This window comes from Schistocerca gregaria, chromosome 5, assembly GCF_023897955.1.
Source record: "Schistocerca gregaria isolate iqSchGreg1 chromosome 5, iqSchGreg1.2, whole genome shotgun sequence".
Classification (NCBI taxonomy): Eukaryota; Metazoa; Arthropoda; class Insecta; order Orthoptera; family Acrididae; genus Schistocerca; species Schistocerca gregaria.
Window position 1 is genome coordinate 127,374,750 of NC_064924.1, and position 23,890 is coordinate 127,398,639.

General features: G+C 45.8%; 1 protein-coding gene across 1 annotated transcript; it reads right to left on the reverse strand.

Moving 5' to 3' along the window:
* Positions 1-450: 450 nt before the first annotated feature.
* Positions 451-16,169, reverse strand: LOC126272519 (antifreeze protein Maxi-like). The gene is made up of 5 exons (XM_049975425.1): positions 16,057-16,169; positions 8,608-8,710; positions 3,024-3,167; positions 1,467-1,505; positions 451-578 (listed from the first exon to the last, which is right to left on the reverse strand). Exons 1-5 carry the CDS (start codon positions 16,111-16,113, stop codon positions 547-549), a joined length of 375 nt encoding a protein of 124 aa, XP_049831382.1. The 5' UTR covers positions 16,114-16,169; the 3' UTR covers positions 451-546.
* Positions 16,170-23,890: the final 7,721 nt, after the last annotated feature.

The window sequence follows — 23,890 nt, forward strand, 5'->3', positions numbered from 1 at the left end:
TCAGACCCTCTGAGATAGGAGTCCATAATGAACTTGAATTAGATTACTTAGCGATCATCTCCTGTGTTATTTTAGCTTAGGTGCAGAACTTTGCATCAGTGCCTCTATATCCCTGGAACCAACAGCTGAGTATATTTTTGTATACATTATTTCAATAAATTATTGTTGTTGTTTCTGATGGATTGCCTAGTGATTTTATTTTAGAGCTATCACCCTGTGAAGAGTTCGCAGTTCGTGTGTAACTTGACCACTGCTTTCTGTTATCTTATTTTTGAACACCTTCTATAGGTGAAGGCAACACCATTGTATTTGTTTCGAGTTTTTAGAATTTCTGAGCTACCAGCTGTTTAATGTCTTTAGTGTAGATAACAATGATGATGTGAGGAAGGAAGGGGGGGGTGAGGGGGACCGTTCTGGGAGGCGGTGTCAGTGAATAAAACGGTACGTGCGTTCAGAGTAGAAGCTCGGCTTTATTAACAACAGAAGCGTCTATAGGAAGCAGTGCGTGGCGGCGAAACAGAACAGCGGGCGGAGGCGCCTCCTGCACTAGAAGCCTGCTGCCTGGTTGGCTGCCGCAGCTGCAAAAGACGAAACATTTCGTTAGTGCTTTGTCTGTCCTCTTGACAGGTTACAGGAAAGGAGAGGAGAGGTACATTAGGAGTACTGGGAAATCCAGCAACGCAGTGCCATGTTCTCTGTTTTGGCTACCCCCTAGTCACACAAACACACACACACACACACACACACACACACACACACACACACACACACACAATTTTCCTGCTCTGGCGGTAATATACATAGCTTGACGAAGACATTAGTAGAAATGTAGCGAAATGATGGAAGCAAGATGCCGAAAGCGCTATGAACGACCCGTGTTACTGCAGAGTTCGAAATGACGCAAACGAAATGCTTGTTAGTGTGGAATTACAATTTAGAACCGCATGTTATTCAGTTCTAAGGACTGTTGGTGCAAATACATTGGTACTGCTACCTGACAAGGACGTGAGCTGTAAATACTTCATCCATTATGACCTGTGTTATAAAAACCGTCACTGCTATTCTAACTAATAATATTACAACGTCTGCATTAGATACAATTTTTTCCACTATGCATTTCGACGGTTTGTAGCGATTGCGTAGTGGAAATACTGTAGAAGGAGGAGGAGGAGATAAGTGTTTAACGTCCCGTCAACAACGAGGTCATTAGAGACGGAGCCAAGCTCGGGTTAGGGAAGGACAGGGAAGGAAATCGGCCGTGCCCTTTCAAAGGAACCATCCCGGCATTTGCCTGAAAGGATTTAGGGAAATCACGGAAAACCTAAATCATGATGGTTGAAGACGGGATTGAACCGCCGTCCTCCCGAATGCGAATCCAGTGTGCTAACCACTGCGCCACCTCGCTCGGTGGAAATACTGTAAGACAGTTTAAACGTTCTTTTGCTTGCGAACGCTGCGAAACTCACCAGCTGCAAGGGCGCGTGCCACATCTACTTCCTCCAGAACTGGAAATGAAAAAGCATAAAAGTTAGCAAGAGTGCACATATTTACATCGGTAAATAAGAAACATGCAGTATGTTGGACAGCGTCTCGTTTCTTGCTGTAATGGTCAGCTTTCCGTGCATACCATTATTTTTACACACTTTGGAAAATAACGAAGCCATTACAGATATAACACACAGAGAAAAAATTACTGCTCAAATTTACTTTGGCACAGAAATAGGTCGATAATGGAGCAACGGAAATATAAGACATACATTGTAAACCATTTTAAACCGAAGAAGTAGATAGAAGGAACACTGGGGAATAATTTCCTGCCTACGTCTTCGTTACATGACAGAATATGAAAGACAGAATGCCACCAACCTGTAAAAGATTGTTCAGACTCCTACTGTGAGACTTACATCATGGGATGCTTTGAAAGCGGCCAGATATTAATCTATAGATGCTAGGTACTTTGCCAATCAGCGCCAGTGTGGTACTCACCTACCCCAGACCCCCCCAAGCAGCGCTCTGCTCCCAGGTGGTGCGAGTGTGCACCTCACCTATCTCAGCACCGAGGTAGCACCCTGCCCCACGCAGCGCCAGAGTGCAACTCACCTACTGTAGCCCCCAGTTAATTCCAGTGTGCAACTCACCTGCCCCAATCCACCTCCCTCAGGCAGCGCCCTACTGCCCAGGCAGTGCCACAGCGAAGCTCACCTTGCTTGTCCTAAGGTAGCGTAACAGCCCCAGGTAGCGCCAGAGTGCAATCACCCGCCCCAGCACCGAGGTAGCGCACTGTCCCCAGGAAGGGCTAATGTGCATCTCACCTGCCCTAGTCCCCCAGGTAGCGCCTTGCCCCCAGGCAGTGTCACCCGCATCTCCCCACCTGCCTCCAGGTAACGCCTTCCTCGAGGCACTTAATATGCAAATGACCTGCCCCAATCCCCAATAGCACCCTGCCCTTCTATAGTGCCTGTGTGCAACTTACATGTCCCAGCCCCCAGGCAGCACTTTGCCCCTAGTAATCATATTGTGTCTGGCCTCTAGGTAGTGCTAGTGTGCACCTGTTCAGTCTCAGCTCCCAAGTAATATCCTGCCCACATGTAGTACAAGCATGCAGTTCGCTTGTCCCAGGACCCAGGTAGCACCCTGTTGCCAAATAGTACCAGTGTCCACCTCAGCTGTATCAACCCACCCCCCCCCCCCCCCCAGTAGCACCCTGATCCAAAGTAGTGCCGCTCTGTAAATCACCTGCCCCAACCACCAATGTATCACCAGTGTGCACCTCACCTGCCCGCTGCCTCAGGCTCAGGTAGCACCCTGCCCCAAGGTAGTGTCAGTGTAGACCCCACCACCCCTAGCCCCAGTTAGCCCTATGCCATCAGCTAATACCAGTGGGCAGCTGACCCACCCACCCCCAGTTAATGCCAGTGTGCAGCTCACCAGTAGTGGGAGTATGCACCTCTCCAGCCCCAGTCCCCAGTAGTGCTCCATCCCCAGTGTGTCCCGCCCCCGGATGGTACCAGCCTGCGACTCACCTCCTGATGAAGCTCCTAGGGAACGTGCAGCGGCATTGGCTGCTGCCGCCCTGGCGGCTGCGTTGGCCGCTGCTGCTCTCGCCGCATTCAGTGCAGCTGCACGCTGGGCACTCTCCAGTCCCACAGCCGAAGCCGAATCCAAGCCTGCAACATCCGTCAACAATCCATGTCATTCCTCGTTGTTGGGATATGTCCTTCACCACATCTCGCATGAAGCTGCTCATTTCTAGGTGTATCGAATGAGACAGTCTGAGGTGTGCACAAAGAGTACTGTAAGTGCAGTGGTCGTGAAGAGATTCTAGCAAGCATGGACTAGACAGGACTGACAAGCCTTAGCAAGGGTCTTCGGTTTATAATCCCACAACAATTTCTGCTGTTCATCTCAAACAGTTTCTGAGCGAACAACTGTAAGAGAACTGCATTCAGTGGACATCAGAAGTCGGGTACCTCGCAAAAGGACATTGTCGACAGTAGCACATAAAGTTTCATGTCTTCAATAAGCCAATCAGTACAAGTGGACCGTATCTGACTGAGTCGCGGTGCCGAAAGAGTGCGATTTGGCCTATTCCCAAATGTTGCAAAGCGCCCCGTGTACCGACGGCGCAACGAGGCGATTAATAACCAGTTTGTAGAAATTATACTCCTGGCCCCAGGTGGCTGTGTGATGCCTTGGAGGTGATTTCATCCCATGGCTTCATCTGATACATCCATATTGCTTTTAACACGAGCATGGTTTGTATTTCAAGATTGTTGGTGACCAACTACTACCTTTTCTTCTTCATCTTCACGATGCTTATGCTGCACACACTCATGTCTTAGAAGAAGGCAGAAGCCCTGTTCACGAGGCTGCATGGATATGTTTCTGATTTGGGCACCCCATCGCCTTTGAATGGTTCGTAAATCACCATATCTTAAACCTGTATACATCTGAGACTATTTGGAACTCTGAGTTTGTTTAATGTGGTTAAAGAATATTTACCTATTATCACATCTCATGAGTGTACACACAAACGGTTAAATGAACACATGGTCGTTGAATGTGAACAGGGTGAGAAGGAAAAAAAGATATTTTTTGTGGCCAGGAGGGTGTGGCCTGGTTTAGAACTGCTAAGAACGGACTGTGGACAGTAAAATGTAGTGTTGCTTCGCTATAAAGTCGCTTGCACTATGGTTTCGCACAGATGCCGTCACCGAGTTTTGCAACGTAAGCAGGAGCTGAGGGCAGGCAGGTGTTCTTCAGCACTGAATCCGTAACTGACACAGAGCAGGAAAGCGTAAATTGCAGCTACGCTGTGGCTAGTAGCAGGTCTACATATGGTTGAGCTATAGTGAGCAAGCGAATTATGAGTGGCAGTCAAATGAAAACATCTGCCGCAACGGGACCATGGAATGGTTCCAGCGAAAAGTAATCACCATATATGTTATTTATCCCAGTGGGAGATGAGACGGTCAATTCCTGTTTCGTAGAACACGGTCGACCGCTGACTGATCCACAGTCAGCAGTTCGTGGTCGTGCGGTAGCGTTCTCGCTTCCCACGGCCGGGTTCCCGGGTTCGATTCCCGATGGGGTCAGGGATTTTTTCTGCCTCGTGATGACTGGGTGTTGTGTGATGTCCTTAGGTTTGTTAGGTTTACGTAGTTCTAAGTTCTAGGGGATTGCCGGCACGATAGCACAGCGTGCTCGGTCAGAGGGTTAGCTTCCCTCTGTAACAAAGAAAAAAAAACTGAGTGAACGGATCAACAAAGAACCTGAACGGCTGTCGTCTGACGTCCGCCACGAACAAATTCATGACCAATATAGAGCAAAAGGGACTGATGACCATAGATGTTAAGTCCCTGAGTGCTCAGAGCCATTTGTACAATTTTTGAACGGATCCACAACCGCACCCAGTCTTGGACAGACGTTCACATAGGTCTTTTCTCAGGCCGCTAAAGAAGTGAAAATCACACGACTAAAGACACGAGCTGTATGGAGGATGTTGCAGTGTTTTCCCAACCAAACAGTAACCTTCGTCCCATTGGCAGTATGGTGGCGATCGTTAATGTGCAACAGGATGATTCCATCCCATACTATTTCGAGAGCATGAGGGCAGACGGGAAACCCAACACTGGAAACGTCCCGCACCTCCCTCAGCAAATAAATCCGCCGCCGGGGGGCCAACATTTGGACAGCACCGAGAACTGTTTTGACTCTCCAGAACTTCTAGTGTGCCAGCCTATTCGTTGTTCTCCACCACCACCAACACTCATCCCATTTCTGAATGTTACTACAGCAGCTAACATTAAACTTGTAGTCTACTTAGTTACGCATTCCGTTCTACACCGCTCAAAACCATTACAGGAATACATGTATAAACTTCCGGTATGTCAAATTTGTTTTGATACAGGCTGTACCCTGTGGTCTTACTGCGTGGCTTGAGAGCTTCACTTTCAGTGTAGGCAACAATTAAAATCTTTCGCCACCTATTGGCTGCGTAGTGTATACGTGTCACCCCTTAGAAGGAAGTGAGCTCCCGTGACCCAGTGTTTTCTAGTGTGTTACGCAGATGGCGTTTGTCATTTGTGGACGTTGTATTCAACCAAGCACCCCCAGCGCCACTGAAACGTCCCCTTAGAAAAATTTACTAATGATTGTGCTGATAAACCCCTTACGTTATTTGATTTTCAAACAGCTGAGCAAAACTGAACGTACTCAGACATTTCTCTCTTTACTTATTCTGATCATCACTAAACTGACACATAATATTTTTAGCGCAACGCAATCTGACCTTCAATAATCCCTACAAAAGAATGGCCCTGACTAACAACAACCTATAACTTTCAGGAATCACTTACCTCACAAAAATCTTCGTTACTCGAACTACTGAAATACAGCGAGCGCCACTACTGCCAGCTAAATAAAAGATTCGAACTACTGATAGGCATAGTCAGCAAATGAAAGATTTCGATAGACAACAAACAATGTATTTACCTTAATAGTGTTCAAAAGTTATATTCATGACACCCACTCTCACAAATTTACTGTCTCTGATGGACACACGTCCAGATCATCCGCTCTCGAAACTCCGCCATCTCTCTCCCCACATCCACTACCACTGGCGGCTCAACTCCAACTGCGCAACGCTACGCGCTGTTAACAGCCAACTGCCCAACACTACAATAGCGAATATTGCGACAATGCCAACCAGTCACACTGCACACAGCACAGTCAGTGATTTTCATACAGATTGCTACGTGGCGTTAACAATATAAAAACCTAAACAGCCTACTTACACTACATTTTAATGTAATGCAAGTTGCATGGGCAGTGTGTTTGTTCCAAAAAGGATTGACTTTCGGTTGTGTTACCTCAGATGTTAATGTCTCTATATGTGTCATCCATAGGTTGTGGACGCGCTACAGGGAGACAGATCAGCACACAAGGCGAGTTGGGCAAGGTAGCCAACGTATTACAACCCCCACGTGAAGACCAGTACGTAGCCATCCGTGCGTTGCGGCGTCGTACGAATACAGCCAGAGCATTGCAAGTGATCAAGGGCCACTGGAGCCGCTGTGTCCGAACAGACTGTAATGAACAGAATATATAAAGGACTCGCGACGCAGACGTCCTGCTCGAGTACCACGCCTGACATGACAACATGTTGCAGGACGTCTTACTTCTGCCGTTCCCATGTCAACTGACAACTTCATCACTGGCGAAATGAATTACTCACGGAAGAGTCCAGGTACCCTCTCAGTAGGTTATAGCCGTCTTCGTGTTCAGAGAGCCGCAGTGGGCAGTACGTCCCAAATGTTGTCAAAGTAATCTACAGTTCTTTCAAGGTTCTGTGATGTTGTGGGGGCCTTCTAAGTCGTCAACCATACGGGTCTTGTACTTATCCAAGTTCGCCTTACAGCTAGGCTGTAAATCGAACAGATCTGTTGGACCACTTGATGGCTGCTGCATATGGTGGTGGCTCTGACTTCCTTCTCATGCTAGGATCTGTGTGGCGGGCGTCAGCAGGACTGACTTGAGAAGTCTGGACACTGGAGTAACGGAATGGCTGGCGGTGAGTCCCAACGTAAACCCCATCGTCCGTATGTGGGACATGCTTGACAGACGTGTTCGTGGTCGTCCAGTTCCACCACACTCTCTCCGAGAACTCTCATGAGCTCTCCTTGAAGAATTGAACCTACATCACAGGGTGTCCTCCACAGATATACGTACATGTCAGGCAGTGATAAACGCTCACGGTGGGTATACACGTCATTGGAGCTCTCAAAGTCCAATGAAAAGCCCACAGGATAACGTGTCAGACATTGCAGTTGTTGTTTGTTGTTGTGGTCTTCAGTCCTGAGACTGGTTTGATGCAGCTCTCCATGCTACTCTATCCTGTGCAAGCTTCTTCATCTCCCAGTACCTACTGCAGCCTACATCCTTCTGAATCTGCTTAGTGTATTCATCTCTTGGTCTCCCTCTACGATTTTTACCCTCTACGCTGCCCTCCAGTACCAAATTGGTGATCCCTTGATGCCTCAGAACATGTCCTACCAACAGATCCCTTCTTCTTGTCAAGTTGTGCCACAAACTCCTCTTCTCCTCAATTCTATTCAAATTCAATACCTCCTCATTAGTTATGTGATCTACCCATCTAATCTTCAGCATTCTTCTGTAGCACCACATTTCGAAAGCTTCTATTCTCTTTTTGTCTAAACTATTTATCGTCCATGTTTCACTTCCAAACATGGCTACACTCCATATAAATACTTTCAGAAATAACTTCCTGACACTTAAATCAGTACTCGATGTTAACAAACTTATCTTCTTCAGAAACGTTTTCCTTGCCATTGCCAGTCTACATTTTATATCCTCTCTACTTCGACCATCATAAGTTATTTTGCTCCCCAAAAAGCAAACTCCTTTACTACTTTAAGTGTCTCATTCCTTAATCTAATTCCCTCAGCATCACCCGGCTTAATTCGGCTACATTCCATTATAGTCGTTTTGCTTTTGTTGATGTTCATCTTATACCTCCTTTCAAAACACTTCTCTTCCAAGTCCTTTGATGTCTCTAATAGAATTACAATGTAATCAGCGAACCTCAAAGTTTATCTTTCTTCTCCATGGATTTTAATACCAACTCCGAATTTTTCTTTAGTTTCCTTTACTGTTCGCACAATATACAGATTGAATAACATCGGGGATAGGCTACAACCCTGTCTCATTCCCTTCCCAACCACTGCTTCCCTTTCATACCCCTCGACTCTTATAACTGCCTTCTGCTTTCCGTACAAATTGTAAATAGCCTTTCGCTCCCTGTATTTTGCCCCTGCCTCCTTCCGAATTTGAAAGAGAGTATTCCAGTCAACATTGTCAAAAGCTTTCTCTAAGTCTACAAATGCTAGAAACGTAGCTTTGCCTTTCCTTAATCTTTCTTCTAAGATAAGTCGTAGGGTCAGTATTTTGCAGTTAGTTTTATGTAAACGACTGAGACTGCAATGATGAGTTGATGTTGCTTAATTTGTGAAGGATAAAGGTATAATTTGGTAACATGCCCAGTCGTCAGTGGAGTATAACTCTTGAGCCGTGCATTGCGGTACTCACCTACTGGGGCGCCGGCGAGACCCAAGCTGGCTGCCTGGAAGGCTCTGGCGATGGCTGCTGCGCGCGCAGCCTCGGCTTCACTCGTGGCTCCAGTCATGTGGGGCTGGAAAATAAACGCACACACTCAACTACCGCTCAACAAGGAACAGCGTGGTGTTTGAGAAGACTCAATCCATTATGGAGCCAATAATCTTTGCATCTCCTGAAACACGCGCACCCCCCCTCCAATATTTCAACGAAGGCTTAATCAGTCTTATATCAAACAATTAAATATTATATGAGGAGATAGGAAATGACGGGAACAACTGAAACAGCGCATCTCTTCACAGCAATTTGCATTTATTGTAACACTCGAAAACAGACACTTGACAGATAATAACACTAGAACAGTAATAAACACCTGATTCAGTTTTCTGCACTTTAACTAAAGTTCAACAGGCGAACACAATTTAAGGTCTTCCATAAATATAAATATGCGCGTAGGCGCCTTAAAAAACTGGTTATGAAACAGTCGCTTATAACATCAAGGGAGGCACGTTCCATTTAAAGGGAAAATAATTAGCAAGTTTACACATTGACTAGAACACTAAAATGAATAACAGGGAAGTGCATCGTCCACAACACCTTACGGCGACAGTTAACCTTCAATAAGTTCCTTCCATTATAATATGCCATTAAGTACAGCTGAGTAGTGGTAAAAAAATTTAGATTCCACCGATGCATATATAGGTGGATTCTAGATTTGGTCAACTTTCAATTTAGTGTTTTTCCATCAGTTTTTAATCGTGTTTATGCATATATATATAAATATATTGGCATAAGCACGATTAAAAGCTGGTGGAAAAACACTGAACTGGAAATTGACCAATCTACACTCAGCCGCACGCCATCTAAACACCCTAAAAATGGCAACTTAATGGCTACCTAGAGTAACAAAATTAAGAATAGCATGCTTATAGATGGACTAGAATAAAGGAATAAATAACACATACACGGCTTCTGATGGCCGACAGGCTGTATTGAGCTACTGAGCAGTCATTCATTTAAGCTAGCCACAACATACGCTAACCAGGTTAGCGGCGTATTTAAAATCAAGCGTGGAGCGAGAACTCTGATCAGAAGGTAATGGAACCAGTACTAATTCACAATTAAGTACAGCATTGAAATAAACTGATGACAGGTTGACCATTACCGATGTGGCGTACCATGGACAGTCAATAGAGTGAACACTCAGCTGAAACCCAAGTATAATGCTGAAAGGCGAAATGCCCAGCCCAGAGCATGTTTATCGCAGACACGTACTTTGAGAACAAAACAACCATGAAACAACAGGATGGTATTGCAGCTTGCTGTACAAATGCCAGTGCCCGAATATAGCCTTAACCCAAGGCAGGACTAAAGCACACTAGTTTCTCAAAACAATCAAAACTAGCAAGATTCCCTTACACGGCAGACGTGCCAACATTTCCGTTCATACCTCCTAATCAACTAGCGCAACATAAATCATTAACACATTTCAATTAATATTTTGAAACAACATACTTAAATACCTTTGTTTACCACAAGTCTTAATTAGTTAACAGGTTAGGCTCTGTTACTGATGCCACGCAAATGAGATAGCAAGTTAAGGTCCACAATTCTACTTTGCCATTTAACACGCCTCGTGACGAGGAAAGAAAGAATCCAGCTAATTAATTGAAAGTCACTACTTGGATTCAGTATTTGACAATGCGCTTAAAATCAAAAGACAAAGGTGATAGTCAAGTTTACACTCGCAAGCAGCATACGCAGAACACAAGCTTAAGGTGAGCATTAAATAAACTGCTCCTTGTTTAATCATTTACACACCGACGAAACAAATAGTCTTCGCCGAATTACTGCAGACGCCGGAATCTCCAGTTGCTTGGAAATGACGCAAATAATGATCAAAACGTCTTTAAGTCCGATGACATCCGTAAGATAGGAGTTTCAATGGACAACCAGGCCTCATCCACTTGGATCCACCTGCAACCAAGACAGTAACATTGTCTGCCACGGCTTTAACGAGTCCCTCCTCCCGAACGACGCACTCCCGCAAACACGGCAAGCAGCCGGCCGCATCAGCGCCACGGCACCCTCTGGCTAGAGTAAGAAAACAGCACAGCGCGAACCGGGAATTTCAAAAGGAACGCGCTGCAGACAAGGAGGAACCGCAGAGAACTAACTGTGACAATGCATATGATGGCAAATTGATCTACGCGTACATCCCAGGATCACATCCATAGGAGACTAATACACTGCTGTCCACCTCTTAGGCTTACACAAGCAGTTATTCAGCTTGGCGTTGACTGACAGAGTTGCTGGACTTCCTCCTGAGGGATATCGTCCCAGTGGCCGAGAGGTTGTAGGTGCTACAGTCGCAGGTTCGAATCCTGCCTCGGGCATGGATGTGTGTGTCGTCCTTAGGTTAGTTAGGCTTAAGTAGTTCTACGTTCTAGGGGACTGATGACCTTAGAAGTTAAATCCCATAGTGCTCAGAGCCATTTGAACCATATCGTCCCAAACGCTGCTCAAGTGATGCGTTACATCGCCAAAATTCCGAGATAGTTGAAGGGCCCTGCCCATAATGATCCAAACGTACTCAATTCGCGTGCGATCCATCGACCTTTTTGGTCAAGGTAGGGTTACGCAACCTCGAAGACAAGCTGTAGGAGCTCTAGCCTGTGAGAATGGGTATTTATCTTGACGAAATGTAAGCCCGGGATGGCTTGCCATGAGCGGCAACAAAAGGAGGCCTAGAATGTCGTCGACGTACTGCTGTCAGCGAGTGGCAACCAGAGCGGTCCTGCTATGAAAAGAAGTGACACACCAGAGCACCACTCCTGGTTGTCGGGTCCTATGGTTAGGGGACAGTCAAGTTGGTATCCCGCCGCGGTCCGGGACGTTTCCAGACACGTCTTCGGCCTGGAGCAGAAAATTGTCTTCGTTGGCGATTCCCGCTTTCGGTTGAGCCCCGAAGACCAGCGATGACGTGTCTGGAGAAGCCTCGGGCAGCAGTGGGATACCAACCAGAGTGTCAGCCGCATTACCGTCCGACAGTCAGGAGTGATGGTCTGGGGTGCCATTTCTTTTCATAGAAAGACCCCGTTGCTTGTCATCCGCGATACCATTACAACAAACCAGTATGTCGACGACATTCTACGCCTTGTTTTGTTGCCGTTCATGGCAAGCAGTCCAGAGATTACATTTCATAAAGATAATACTCGCCTACACTCGGCGAGAGTTTCCTTTGCTTGTCTTCGTGCTTGCCACAAGCTGCCTTTCTCAGAAAGGTCACCGGATCTCTCTCCAACTGAGAACGTTTCGGTCATTATGGGAAGGGCCCTCTAAACAGTTCGGAATTTCGACGATCTAACGCGCCAATTCTGCAGAATTTGGTACGATATTCCTCAGGAGGACATCCAGCAAACTATGAATGAATGCCAAGGAGAGTAACTGCTTGCATAGCAGCGAAGGTTGACCGACGCGTTATTGACTTGCTCAGTTCTTGAAAGTCTTTCTCTTGAATAAATGGTCCAAGTTTTCTGAAAGTGAAATCAGTTGTTCGTTTGCATATCTAAATTATATCTACCGATTTCCGTCCCATTCTGATAATTCCTTCGAGGTATGTCGTTCGTTTTTGTCTTAGAGTGTTTTTGTATATCCCAAGCTTTTTGTTAAAATTTACCTAGCTAGGTGGCGCAGTGGTTAGACACTGGACTCGCATTCGGGAGGACGACGGTTCTATCCAGCGTCCGGCCATCCTGATTTAAGTTTTTCGTGATTTACCTAAATCGCTCCAGGTAAATGCCGGGATGGTTCCTTTGAAATGGCACGGCCGACTTCCTTCCTCGTCCTTCCCTAATCCAATGAGACCGATGACCTCGCTGTCTGGTCTCGTTCCCCAAACAACCCAACCCTAAAACATTCAGATTCAGATTAGTTATAATTTATCTGTAGTTGGATAGGATGGCAATAGCAGCACATCGCTTCGTGTTGAAAAAACCTGTCTTTAACGTCTTCGCTGGGAAAGAGAATTGTAGCTCATTAATGGCCTACTGGCAGTGTTACAGTGGAGATTTTAATCTGTCTTCCTACATTTCAAAAAATTAGATTTTCAACTGTGTGATAAATTTAGGACTGGATAACCAGGTAAAAATGCAAAACGAAAGAAACCATTGAAAAAAAGTCATGAACTGATACGCAGGAGACGCAGGCAGCAAGAGAGGATCTAAGCAAAACTAAAGAAAACCTACGACATTTCTTCCTTTCATAGCCCCTCTGTACCCTAGTTTCTAGCAGAATCTGACGTCTGTGGAAGGTCATAGTGAAGAAGGTACATTACACGTTGCTGAAGATGAAAATGAGTAAACCAGCACCTCCAGGGCTGGTAACGGAGAATGCACTGTGCTTCTGTAAATTTTTGTATCTACTGCCCATATAATACGTTTGCTCAAAACATTCTTGCAGCGTAAGTGTATAACGTGGACATGGTCCTGGTTCCTCAAAATATCAGCTGCTCCACAGTAAGAATCATATCTTTCGTCAGCCAAAGTAACTTCTGAAAGACAAATTTCGCCATAATCAGAATTTCCTAGTGTTAATAATATTCTAAAAAATGCTAAATTTGTGTTCTCAAATAATTTATTTGGATTATTTCCAATAAACAAAGAAAAGAGAGTACCTTTAGCATTGGAGTCTTAACTACCATGCACTTGTCGCAAATCTCGCTCTCAGTGCAAAGTCCCAAGCGACTGGAAAAACGTGAAGGTGACTGCCGTACAAATATGAGTGAATGAACGAACCCGCAAAACTGCAAACGAATATCCTTAAAGTAGGTTTGCTGCAGAATTCTCGGGAAATTCTGATTTCAAGTGTAATAAATGTACTTGAGAGAGGAAAGCTTTGATCCACAAATCAACGCTAAATTTTAATTGCCCTTTTCGCACACGATACCCTGTGAAATATCAGTGAAGAGAAACGGGCAGATTCGATATTGCTAGATTTCCAGACAGCATTTGGTGCAGTGCCACAGTGCACACTGTTAACCGAGGTCTCAGCATAAGGACTAGGTTTTTAGATATGTGAGTGGCTCGTATACTTTTTGCGTAGTAGGAGACAGTACTTTGTCCTGGAGAACGAGTGTTCATGAAGGACAAATGTAATGCCAGGAGTACCCAGAGAAGTGTGATAGGGTCGCTGTTGTTCCCTGTACGTACAAACGATGTGACAGATAGGGAGAGCAGAAATTTGGGACTATTTGCTGAATACATAGCAGTGTTTGGGAAAATGTCATCGTTGCGTGACTGTAGGGGGATACACGAAGGCTTGGACACAATTTATATTTGCTCTGATGAACGCTCTGAATACGGAAAAATGAAATTTAATGCAAACTAGAAGCAAAAACAGTCCTGTAATCTGCCCTGCTTGACATAGTCATGGTGATTAAATATATAGATGTAACGCTGAAATATGACGTGAAAAGGAACGAGTACATAAGATAGGTTGTAGCGACCTTGACATTTTTTTATTGGGAGAATTGTAGGAAAGTGTGGCTCATCTACAAAGGATGTTGCATACAGAACACCTGTGAGACTCATTCCTGAGTACTCCTCGAGTATTTGCGAGCCCAAACAGGTCGAATTAAAGGAAGACATCGAAGCAGTTCAGTGGTGTACTGCTATATTTGTTGCCAGGGGGGGTGGGGGGGGGGGGGTCGACCAACAGGCGAGTGCTACGGAAAGTTCCGTGAAATCAAATTCGAATCCCTGGAGGAGAGAAGACCTCTTTCTGCGAAACACTTTAAGGGGGGATATTGATGAAATTCACCTAATTGACTTTCGATTTATTTTTTGTTTGTTAGTACAACCCATAGACAGTAAGTTCCCAAAGTTTCAATGTTTAAATTGCATACGAAGCGTCTGAAACTTAATTAAAAGTGTGACGCAGCCTTCCTGCCACGCACACGTTCTGAAGCAGCACTTCAATATCAGCTCAGTGAACAACGATTCTGTGTTTTATTTTCAAACAAACATGTGCGAGATACATGTAGAAGGCCGCGTGATACATACTCTTTGGTTTTATAGATCATCTTTGGCCGATCCTGCACTTCTCAAAAACTGCGTTCGTGGCAATTTCCAAAATCCAAATGAATCTCTAAACTCACTCATATGGAAACGATGCCCTAAAAACACATTTGCATCTGATACAGTTGCCAAGATTGCAACTTATGATGCAGTTATTGTATTTAATGGTGGAATCGTCGGGGGGATGAAGGTATTAGAAAGAATGGGCTTCAAGATAGGAAATTTTACTCAAGACATCCTGCAAAAGATTGATTTACAGCACGTTTCTGTAACTGAAAAGTCGGTTGAAGACCTGGTAAAGGAAAGAAGACAGACAACAAGAAACCAGAAGAGAAGCCTTGAAGGGAAAGACTACCCAGAGTACAAATGTGGTGCCTTATGAAGAAGTGACATAAGTAAAAAAGTTAAGTTGAACTTTAAATTGCGTTTCCTGAAAAGTTTTTTTTTAAGTTTATGTACCTTTTCCTCAGTTTATACGCATGCTAGAATTGTGAAATGTTGTACACATATTTCTGTAAGGCAAATAAACGTTGTCTGAAGAGCAAATTTTGAAATTCTGACTGCAAGCTGAGATATGGGACAAAGTGGTTGGAATTTTGCATGAATTTAAAATTGTACTTGTGGAATTATAATTTAAAAATTATGAAAATTCTCTTATTTGGCCTATTCCAAAAGCCTCATGAGAGAAGCTTACAACGTATAAATAGATCAAATAGAGAAATTTTTGTAGAAATCTCTTGAATACTTTCTGAGAAAAAGGAACATACATTATTTTTTGAAAATAAAACTTCAAATTTCATTCAAAAAAAGTTGAATATATATAATCAAAGGATTTTACATGTAAATGTGTTACTTTCATATAAAGCGTGGTACAAAATTTCATTGCCATATCTCCAAAATTGTGGATTTGGTGCATTTTTGGAATAGAGTGTGTTTTTTCATCAACGTGCCCCCTTAACTTCGTTGATCTGACGGGAACCCCTATTACCACCGTGACAAAGCCGTTGGTGTACAGACAGTCGGTTTTCGCTCTTTCCATTTGCGAGTGGAACAGAGGAGAGGCGTGGTACAAGGTATCCTCCACAACGCACCATGTATCTACAAATGTGGTGGAGCACATACGAGCGTTTATCTCGAAACTTTGCACATGGACAGGGCCACTTTTTTTTTTCTACTCAACGGTCCGAGTGACCTTTCAAGCTGTAGAAGAAAGATGGCCACAAACGTGGATAATTTTCGTAATGAGTCCACTCGACACCTTGCAGTTTGTGAACAGAAGGCCGGCCTTTGTCTGAGGCTGCGTGGTGCTCAGATGAGCTGCTCATGCGTGGTGTGTGGTACTCACATGGCACAGGGTGACGACCAGGGAGGCGAGGACGACGACGACCTGGATGGCCTGCATGGTGGCGCTGGTGGTTGGTGGTTGTTGGTAGCGCTGTTGTCCTCCGGAGCGAGAGCTGGCCAGAACGGGCACCGCGAGGCTATTTAAACCGGTCACGGCGCGCGATCGGAGCCGACGTATCGTAAATCGGAACGTCTAAGTGCCGCTCATTAATGCCAGACAGTGCAGATAAGACAGCGTTTACGCCACCTTACTGTCCACTTTGAACGAAATACGCTAATCACGTCGACGTTAATCCTCCTACTGTTTCTGAGCTCGTGCAATCAAAGATGTCTTCGTTGCTTGCCGCGGATGAGCCTTTATCCTTCAAAGAACAATCTTCCACAGGTTACAGGGAACCTCTCTATTGTCTTCATGTGTTTCAAAATTTAGAAAAATATTTGCACGCAAAATAAAACTAGTCTAGTCTTCAGTCTTATCGATGTGATGTAGTTCAGCACATCAAAAAATAGAACTTAAGACGACTTGAGCTGAACTTCAGACGAGTTGATCTGACTAAGAACGTGTTTTGAGATTCTCTCTCTCTCTCTCTCTCTCTCTCTATCTCTCTCTCTCTCTCTCTCTCTCTCTCTCTCTCTCTCTCACACACACACACACACACACACACACACACACACACTCCCTGTGTGTGTGTGTGTGTGTGTGTGTGTGTGTGTGTGTGTGTGTGGACGGGGCGTGAGTCGTGCTTGGGTAGCTCAGCTGGTAGAGCACTTGCTAAGCAAACCAATGTGTCTCTCCCCCCCTCTCTCTCCCTCCCTCTCTCTCTCTCTCTCTCTCTCTCTCTCTCTCTCTCTCTCTCTCTCTCTCTCTCTCTCTCACTCTCCCTGTGTGTGTGTGTGTGTGAGAGAGAGAGAGAGAGAGAGAGAGAGAGAGAGAGAGAGAGAGAGAGAGAGAGAGGGGGGGGGGGGAGAGGGGGGCGAGACACATTGGTTTGCTTAGTACGGTAAAAGACTTAAAATTCCTCACAGTACAAACTAGAGTTGTAAAACTACAATAGGCTACCGTAGACTATCGTAAGTAAGCATAAACTACGGTAGTTATGAAACTTTTTTGTTTATTTATTGAAACTTCCTGGCAGATTAAAACTGTGTGCTGGACCGAGACTTCATCTCGGGACCTTTGCCTTTCGCGGGCAAGTGCTCTACCAGCTGAGCTACCCAAGCACGACTCACGCCCCGTCCTCACAGCTTTACTTCTGCCAGTACCTCGTCTCCTACTTTCCAAACTTTACAGAAGCTCTCCTGCGAACCTTGCACAACTAGCACTCCTGAAAGAAAGGATATTGCGGAGAAAAAAATGGCTGTGAGCACTATGGGACTCAACATCTTAGGTCATCAGTCCCCTAGAACTTAGAACTACTTAAACCTAACTAACCTAAGGACATCACACACATCCATGCCCGAGGCAGGATTCGAACCTGCAACCGTAGCAGCCCCGCGGTTCCGGACTGCAGCGGCTTAGCCACAGCCTGGGGGATGTTTCCAGAAAGAGATTTTCACTGTCTCTGAAATATCCTTTCTTTCAGGAGTGCTTGTTCTGCAAGCTGTGCAGGAGAGCTTCTGTAAAGAGATTTTCACTCTGCAGCGGAGTGTGCGCTGATATGAAACTTCCTGGAAGAGTGAAAATCTCATTCTGGAAACATCCCCCAGGCTGTGGCTAAGCCATGTCTCCGCAATATCCTTTCTTTCAGGTGTCCTAGTTCTGCAAGGTTCGCAGGAGAGCTTCCGTAATGTTTGGAAGGTAGGAGACGAGGTACTGGCAGAAGTAAAGCTGTGAGAACGGGGCGTGAGTCGGGTAACTCTGTTGGTAAAGCACTTTCCCGCGAAAGGCAAAGGTCCCGAGTTCGAGTCTCGGTCCGGCACACAGTTTTAATCTGCCAGGAAATTTCATATCAGCGCACAGTCCGCTGCAGAGTGAAAATCTCATTCTACGGCAGTTTTCTTAGTAGGTTTAGTCAGTCAGAATCGTGAGTTTGCATATCATGAATATCCGAACTCAATACTTTAACCTTAACGCAACCCCCCCCCCCCCACACAAAAAAAATGTCAAGAGGTGTTATGTATGATGAAAGTAGTAGCCATGATGTTCGACCGTCTTTATCAACCCATCTGTCCGGGCAGGTTTCATCACAGAACTGGACAACAAATAATCCCTAGCGTGGCGATGCCTCATCTTATTGAAACAATACCCACAGTGGAAAAGGAAATGAAATACTGTTCACAGCCCACAGCCCACAGCCCACGTGGAACTGCGTCCATAAAGAATTTCAGGAGCAAAGGCACCATCTGTAACAAAGCGCATAGCTGTATCCAGCATAATTCCCCAGTAATAAATTTCTGTAATCCCCCTAGATAATGAAATAGGAACGTTACAACATGTAAATGTCAGACCAAAATGTACTGCCAGACTTCTCGCGAAATGTGCTTTATCACCATCGAAATCTTCAATGAAGCCTTATAAGCAGCATAATCAACAAGATGAAGTCAAATATTAGCAAACTGCCAAATGACGTAACCTCCATTAAACCCCATCTTACACATCTCCACATATTCCTCGTACAATATAGTCGTACAGAAAAATCAATTCAAGTAAATCCAGCAACTAGGATGTTATCCAGTGCAATACACCAACAAAATACAAGCAATGCAAAATGAAAATAGCTGGAAAGACCGGAAAAGGATATGGGCAAATATCCACAGCACACTGAACATCTAAAAGGCAGAATCTAGGTGGCACAGAATATCTGTTAATACATTTATCCCGTTATCAGACAAGACGGTCAAGCATTCGTGGAAAAATATTTGCGGTTGCCTGCGGGACCATTATTGTATCGAGGTGTGCCACACCCCTCCGTCCGATGGAGCCAACAGCCACGAATATATTTCTTCAGGGATCCAAAAATCTCGCAAGAGGAGAGATCCAATGTGCGTTCACCGCGATATCTCCAAACCACAGATGCGACCATCATGATGCTCTCAACAGAACCTGGATTCATCCGAAAAAAATGACATTTTGCCATTCGTGCACCCAGGTTCGTCGTTGAGTACACCATCGCAGGCGATCCTGTCTGTGATGCAGTGTCAAGAGTAACCGCAGCCACGGTCTCCGAGCTGATAGTCCATGCTGCTGCAAACGTCGTCGAACTATTCGTGCAGATGGTTGTTGTCTTGCGAACGTCCCCATCTGCTGACTCAGGGATAGAGACGTGGCTGCACGATCCGTTACAGCCATGCGGATAAGATGCTTGTCATCTCGACTGCTAGTGACACGAGACCGTTGGGATCCAGCAGGGCATTCCGTATTACCCTCCTGAACCCACTGATTCTATATTCTTTCTAACAGTCATTGGATCTCGACCAATGCGAGCAGCAATGTCGCGATACGATGAACCGCAATCGCGATAGGCTACAATCCGACCTTCATCAAAGTCGGAAACGTGATGGTACGCGTATCTCCTCCTTACACGAGGCATCACAACAAAGTTTCACCAGGCAACGCCGGTCAACTGCTGTTTGTATATGAGAAATCGGTTGGAAGCTTTCCTCATGTTAGCACGTTGTGTGAATGCTCTGAAAAGCTAATCATTTGCATATCACAGCACCTTCTTCCTGTCGGTTAAATTTCGCGTCTGTAGCACGTCATCTTCGTGGTGTAGCAATTTTAATGGCCAGTAGTGTATTTCATAACGTTCTAACACAGTATATTTTCCAAAATTCTACTGCACATTGATGTCATCGATATGAGTCTATAATTCAGGGGATGACTTCCATTACTCTTCCTGTGTGTTCGAGTGACCTGTGCAGCTTTCCATTCTTTAGGCAGGGGTCGCTCGTTGTGTGAGCGATTGTATATGATTGCTAAAATGCAGGAATTTCATCACGATACTGTGAAAGGAACCAAACTGGTACACGAAGTGGGCCAGAAGAATTGTCTTTATTGAGTTAGTTGCTTCGCTGCACTGATAGTGTCTGTTCCTAATTTGAATTTTGAAAATTTGCTATGTTTTCTTTGGAAAAGGAATTTTGGAAAACCTTGTTTCGTAACTCTGCTTTGCTGGCGCTGTTATCGGTAATATTACCACTGCTATCGCACAGTGAAGATATTTGCTTGTCTTGCTACTGGTGTGCTTTACGTTCAAACTAATCTCTTTGGATTTTTTGCCCGATTTCAAGACAGGGCCTTAAATCCAATCTTCCTTCCTTCCTTCCTCGAGACAGGATTTCGCTGTGGAAATTATTAGAAGCATTTCGCATGAAACCCGAGTTGCTTTTCATGCTTCAGTATAGCCGCGCGGGATTAGCCGAGCGGTCTTAGGAGCTGCAGTCATGGACTGTATGGCTGGTCCCTGCGGTGGTTCAAGTCCTCCCTCGGGCATGGGTGTGTGTGTTTGTCCTTAGGATGATTTAGGTTAAGTAGTGTGTAAGCTTAGGGACTGATGACCTTAGCAGTTAAGTCCCATAAGATTTAACACACATCTGTACATGCTTCAGCATCAAGTCACCAGTCTTGGAGATTGCAGGTTCTTTTTTAATTTCACATGCTATTTTCGTTATTTCTGCAATGGTGTTCTGATCTATTTTGTGTACCATAAGCCGTTATGTACGTCTCTTATTAATGAAAAATGTTTTTCATCGACATAGCATATTTGTCTGTTGCGTGAGGAACAGGAACCACCTTGGGACTTGCTTTGTTCTCTGTTTTATGGTCGTAGAAAGTTCTGGCCTGGCAACGAGCTTGGGAAAAATTTGTGTTCGTTCCTCTGCACGTGGAAACGCAGCCCATTGGCTCATTCAGAAAACTTCCCTAGACGGGAGACACAACATTACATTGGGCAGTTGCTTTAGACCAAGCTCTCCGACTGATGGGGGAAAGTGCACGAAATTATGACACCGGACTCTGGAGTGGAGAAGCCAGGGAGTCATAGTGGATGACGTAGTAGGCACTCCTGGAGTGATGTTGTTTGGAGTATTGGCTTTCTTTAAGCACTTTTAGCACTCGCTCGGGACTCGGAAAATTTCCCGCTGATAAGCTGCAGAGGCAGAAGGACTTCGGAGCCAACGGATAATCTGTCGTCACGCAGTCGATGTCTGGGGCTCTTCCAGTTACGAAAACACACATCTTGCAGCTGCAGTTTCCGGCACACAGTTATTATGGTTTATGTATTTATTTAGCGTTACACAAGCACACATTTTTATATTTACAATACATCTACAAATATTTAACACTTCTAAAAGAAAGTCACGAATATAAGCTGATTAAATTTACAATATTTACAGATCACAGAACGTGACAGGCTTATGTCCAACTGCTGAACATGCACAGTTGACGCCTTAGTTGTTAACAGAAACTCTTCTGGATCGCCACGTAAGGATCGATGTGGCCATGTATGTACACTCCTGGAAATTGAAATAAGAACACCGTGAATTCATTGTCCCAGGAAGGGGAAACTTTATTGACACATTCCTGGGGTCAGATACATCACATGATCACACTGACAGAACCACAGGCAAATAGACACAGGCAACAGAGCATGCACAATGTCGGCACTACTACAGTGTATATCCACCTTTCGCAGCAATGCAGCCTGCTATTCTCCCATGGAGACGATCGTAGAGATGCTGGATGTAGTCCTGTGGAACGGCTTGCCATGCCATTTCCACCTGGCGCCTCAGTTGGACCAGCGTTCGTGCTGGACGTGCAGACCGCGTGAGACGACACTTCATCCAGTCCCAAACGTGCTCAATGGGGGAAAGATCCGGAGATCTTGCTGGCCAGGGTAGTTGACTTACACCTTCTAGAGCACGTTGGGTGGCACGGGATACATGCGGGCGTGCATTGTCCTGTTGGAACAGCAAGTTCCCTTGCCGGTCTAGGAATGGTAGAACGATGGGTTCGATGACGGTTTGGATGTACCGTGCACTATTCAGTGTCCCCTCGACGATCACCAGAGGTGTACGGCCAGTGTAGGAGATTGCTCCCCACACCATGATGCCGGGTGTTGGCCCTGTGTGCCTCGGTCGTATGCAGTCCTGATTGTGGCGCTCACCTGCACGGCGCCAAACACGCATACGACCATCATTGGCACCAAGGTAGAAGCGACTCTCATCGCTGAAGAAGACACGTCTCCATTCGTCCCTCCATTCACGCCTGTCGCGACCCCACTGGAGGCGGGCTGCACGATGTTGGTGCGTGAGCGGAAGACGGCCTAACGGTGTGCGGGACCGTAGCCCAGCTTCATGGAGACGGTTGCGAATGGTCCTCGCCGATACCCAAGGAGCAACAGTGTCCCTAATTTGCTGGGAAGTGGCGGTGCGGTCCCCTACGGCACTGCGTAGGATCCTACGGTCTTGGCGTGCATCCGTGCGTCGCTGCGGTCCGGTCCCAGGTCGACGGGCACGTGCACCTTCCGCCGACCACTGGCAACAACATCGATGTACTGTGGAGACCTCACGCCCCCACGTGTTGAGCAATTCGGCGGTACGTCCACCCGGCCTCCCGCATGCCCACTATACGCTCTCGCCCAAAGTCCGTCAACTGCACATACGGTTCACGTCCACGCTGTCGCGGCATGCTACCAGTGTTAAAGACTGCGATGGAGCTCCGTATGCCACGGCAAACTGGCTGACACTGACGGCGGCGGTGCACAAATGCTGCGCAGCTAGCGCCATTCGACGGCCAACACCGCGGTTCCTGGTGTGTCCGCTGTGCCGTGCGTGTGATCATTGCTTGTACAGCCCTCTCGCAGTGTCCGGAGCAAGTATGGTGGGTCTGACACACCGGTGTCAATGTGTTCTTTTTTCCATTTCCAGGAGTGTATTACACTATGTGATCGGAAGTGTCAGGACACCCCCAAAAACATAAGTTTTTCATAATAGGTGCACTGTGAAGCCACCTACTGCCAGGTACTCCATATCAGCGCCCTCTGAAATCATAGACATCGTGAAAGTGCAGAATACTGCACACCGCGGAACTCACGTATTTCCAACGCGGTCAGGTGATTGGGTGTCACTGGTGTCATACGTCTGTACGCGACATTTCCACAGTCCTAAACATTCGTAGATCCATTGTTTCCGACGTGATAGTGAAGTGTAAACGTTAAGGGACACGTACAGCACAAAAGTGTACAGGCCTACCTCGCCGGTTTACTGACAGAGACCGCCGACAGTTGAAGTCGGTCGTAATGTGTGATAGACAGACATCTATCCAGACCATCACACAGAAATACCAAACTGCATCAGAATCCAATGCAAGTACTAAGACAGTAAGGCGGGAGATGAGAAAACTTGGATTTCATGGTCGAGTGGCTGCTCATAAACCACACATCACGCCGATAAATGCCAAACAATGCCTCGCTTGGTGTATGGAGTGTAGACATTGACGATTGAACAGTGCAAAACGTTGTGTGGAGTGGCAAATCACGGTACACAATGTGACGATCCTATGGCAGGGTGTGGGAATGGCAAATCTCCGATGAACGTCGTCTGCCAGCGTGTGTATTGCAAATAATAAAATTCGGAGGCGGTCGTGTTATGGTGTAGTCGTGTTTTCCATGGAGGGAGCTTGCTCACCTTGTTGTTTTGCGTTGCACTATCACAGCACAGGTCTACACTGATGTTTCAAGCACCTTCTTGCTTCCCACGGTTGAAGAGCAATTCGGGGATGGCGATTGCATCTTTCAACACGATCGAGTACCTGTTCATAGTGCACGGCCTGTGGCGGAGTGGTTACACCACAATAACATCCCTGTAATAGACTGGCCTGAACAGGGTCCTGATCT

Coding starts and splice junctions, on each gene's coding strand:
- LOC126272519 (XM_049975425.1), bottom strand. CDS start 16,113: ATGCAGGCCATCCAGGTCGTCGTCGTCCTCGCCTCCCTGGTCGTCACC. Junction 8,711..16,056: donor TGGTCGTCACCCTGTGCCAT/GTGAGTACCACA, acceptor TTTATTTTCCAG/CCCCACATGACTGGAGCCAC. Junction 1,506..3,023: donor CCTAGGAGCTTCATCAGGAG/GTGAGTCGCAGG, acceptor TTTCATTTCCAG/TTCTGGAGGAAGTAGATGTG.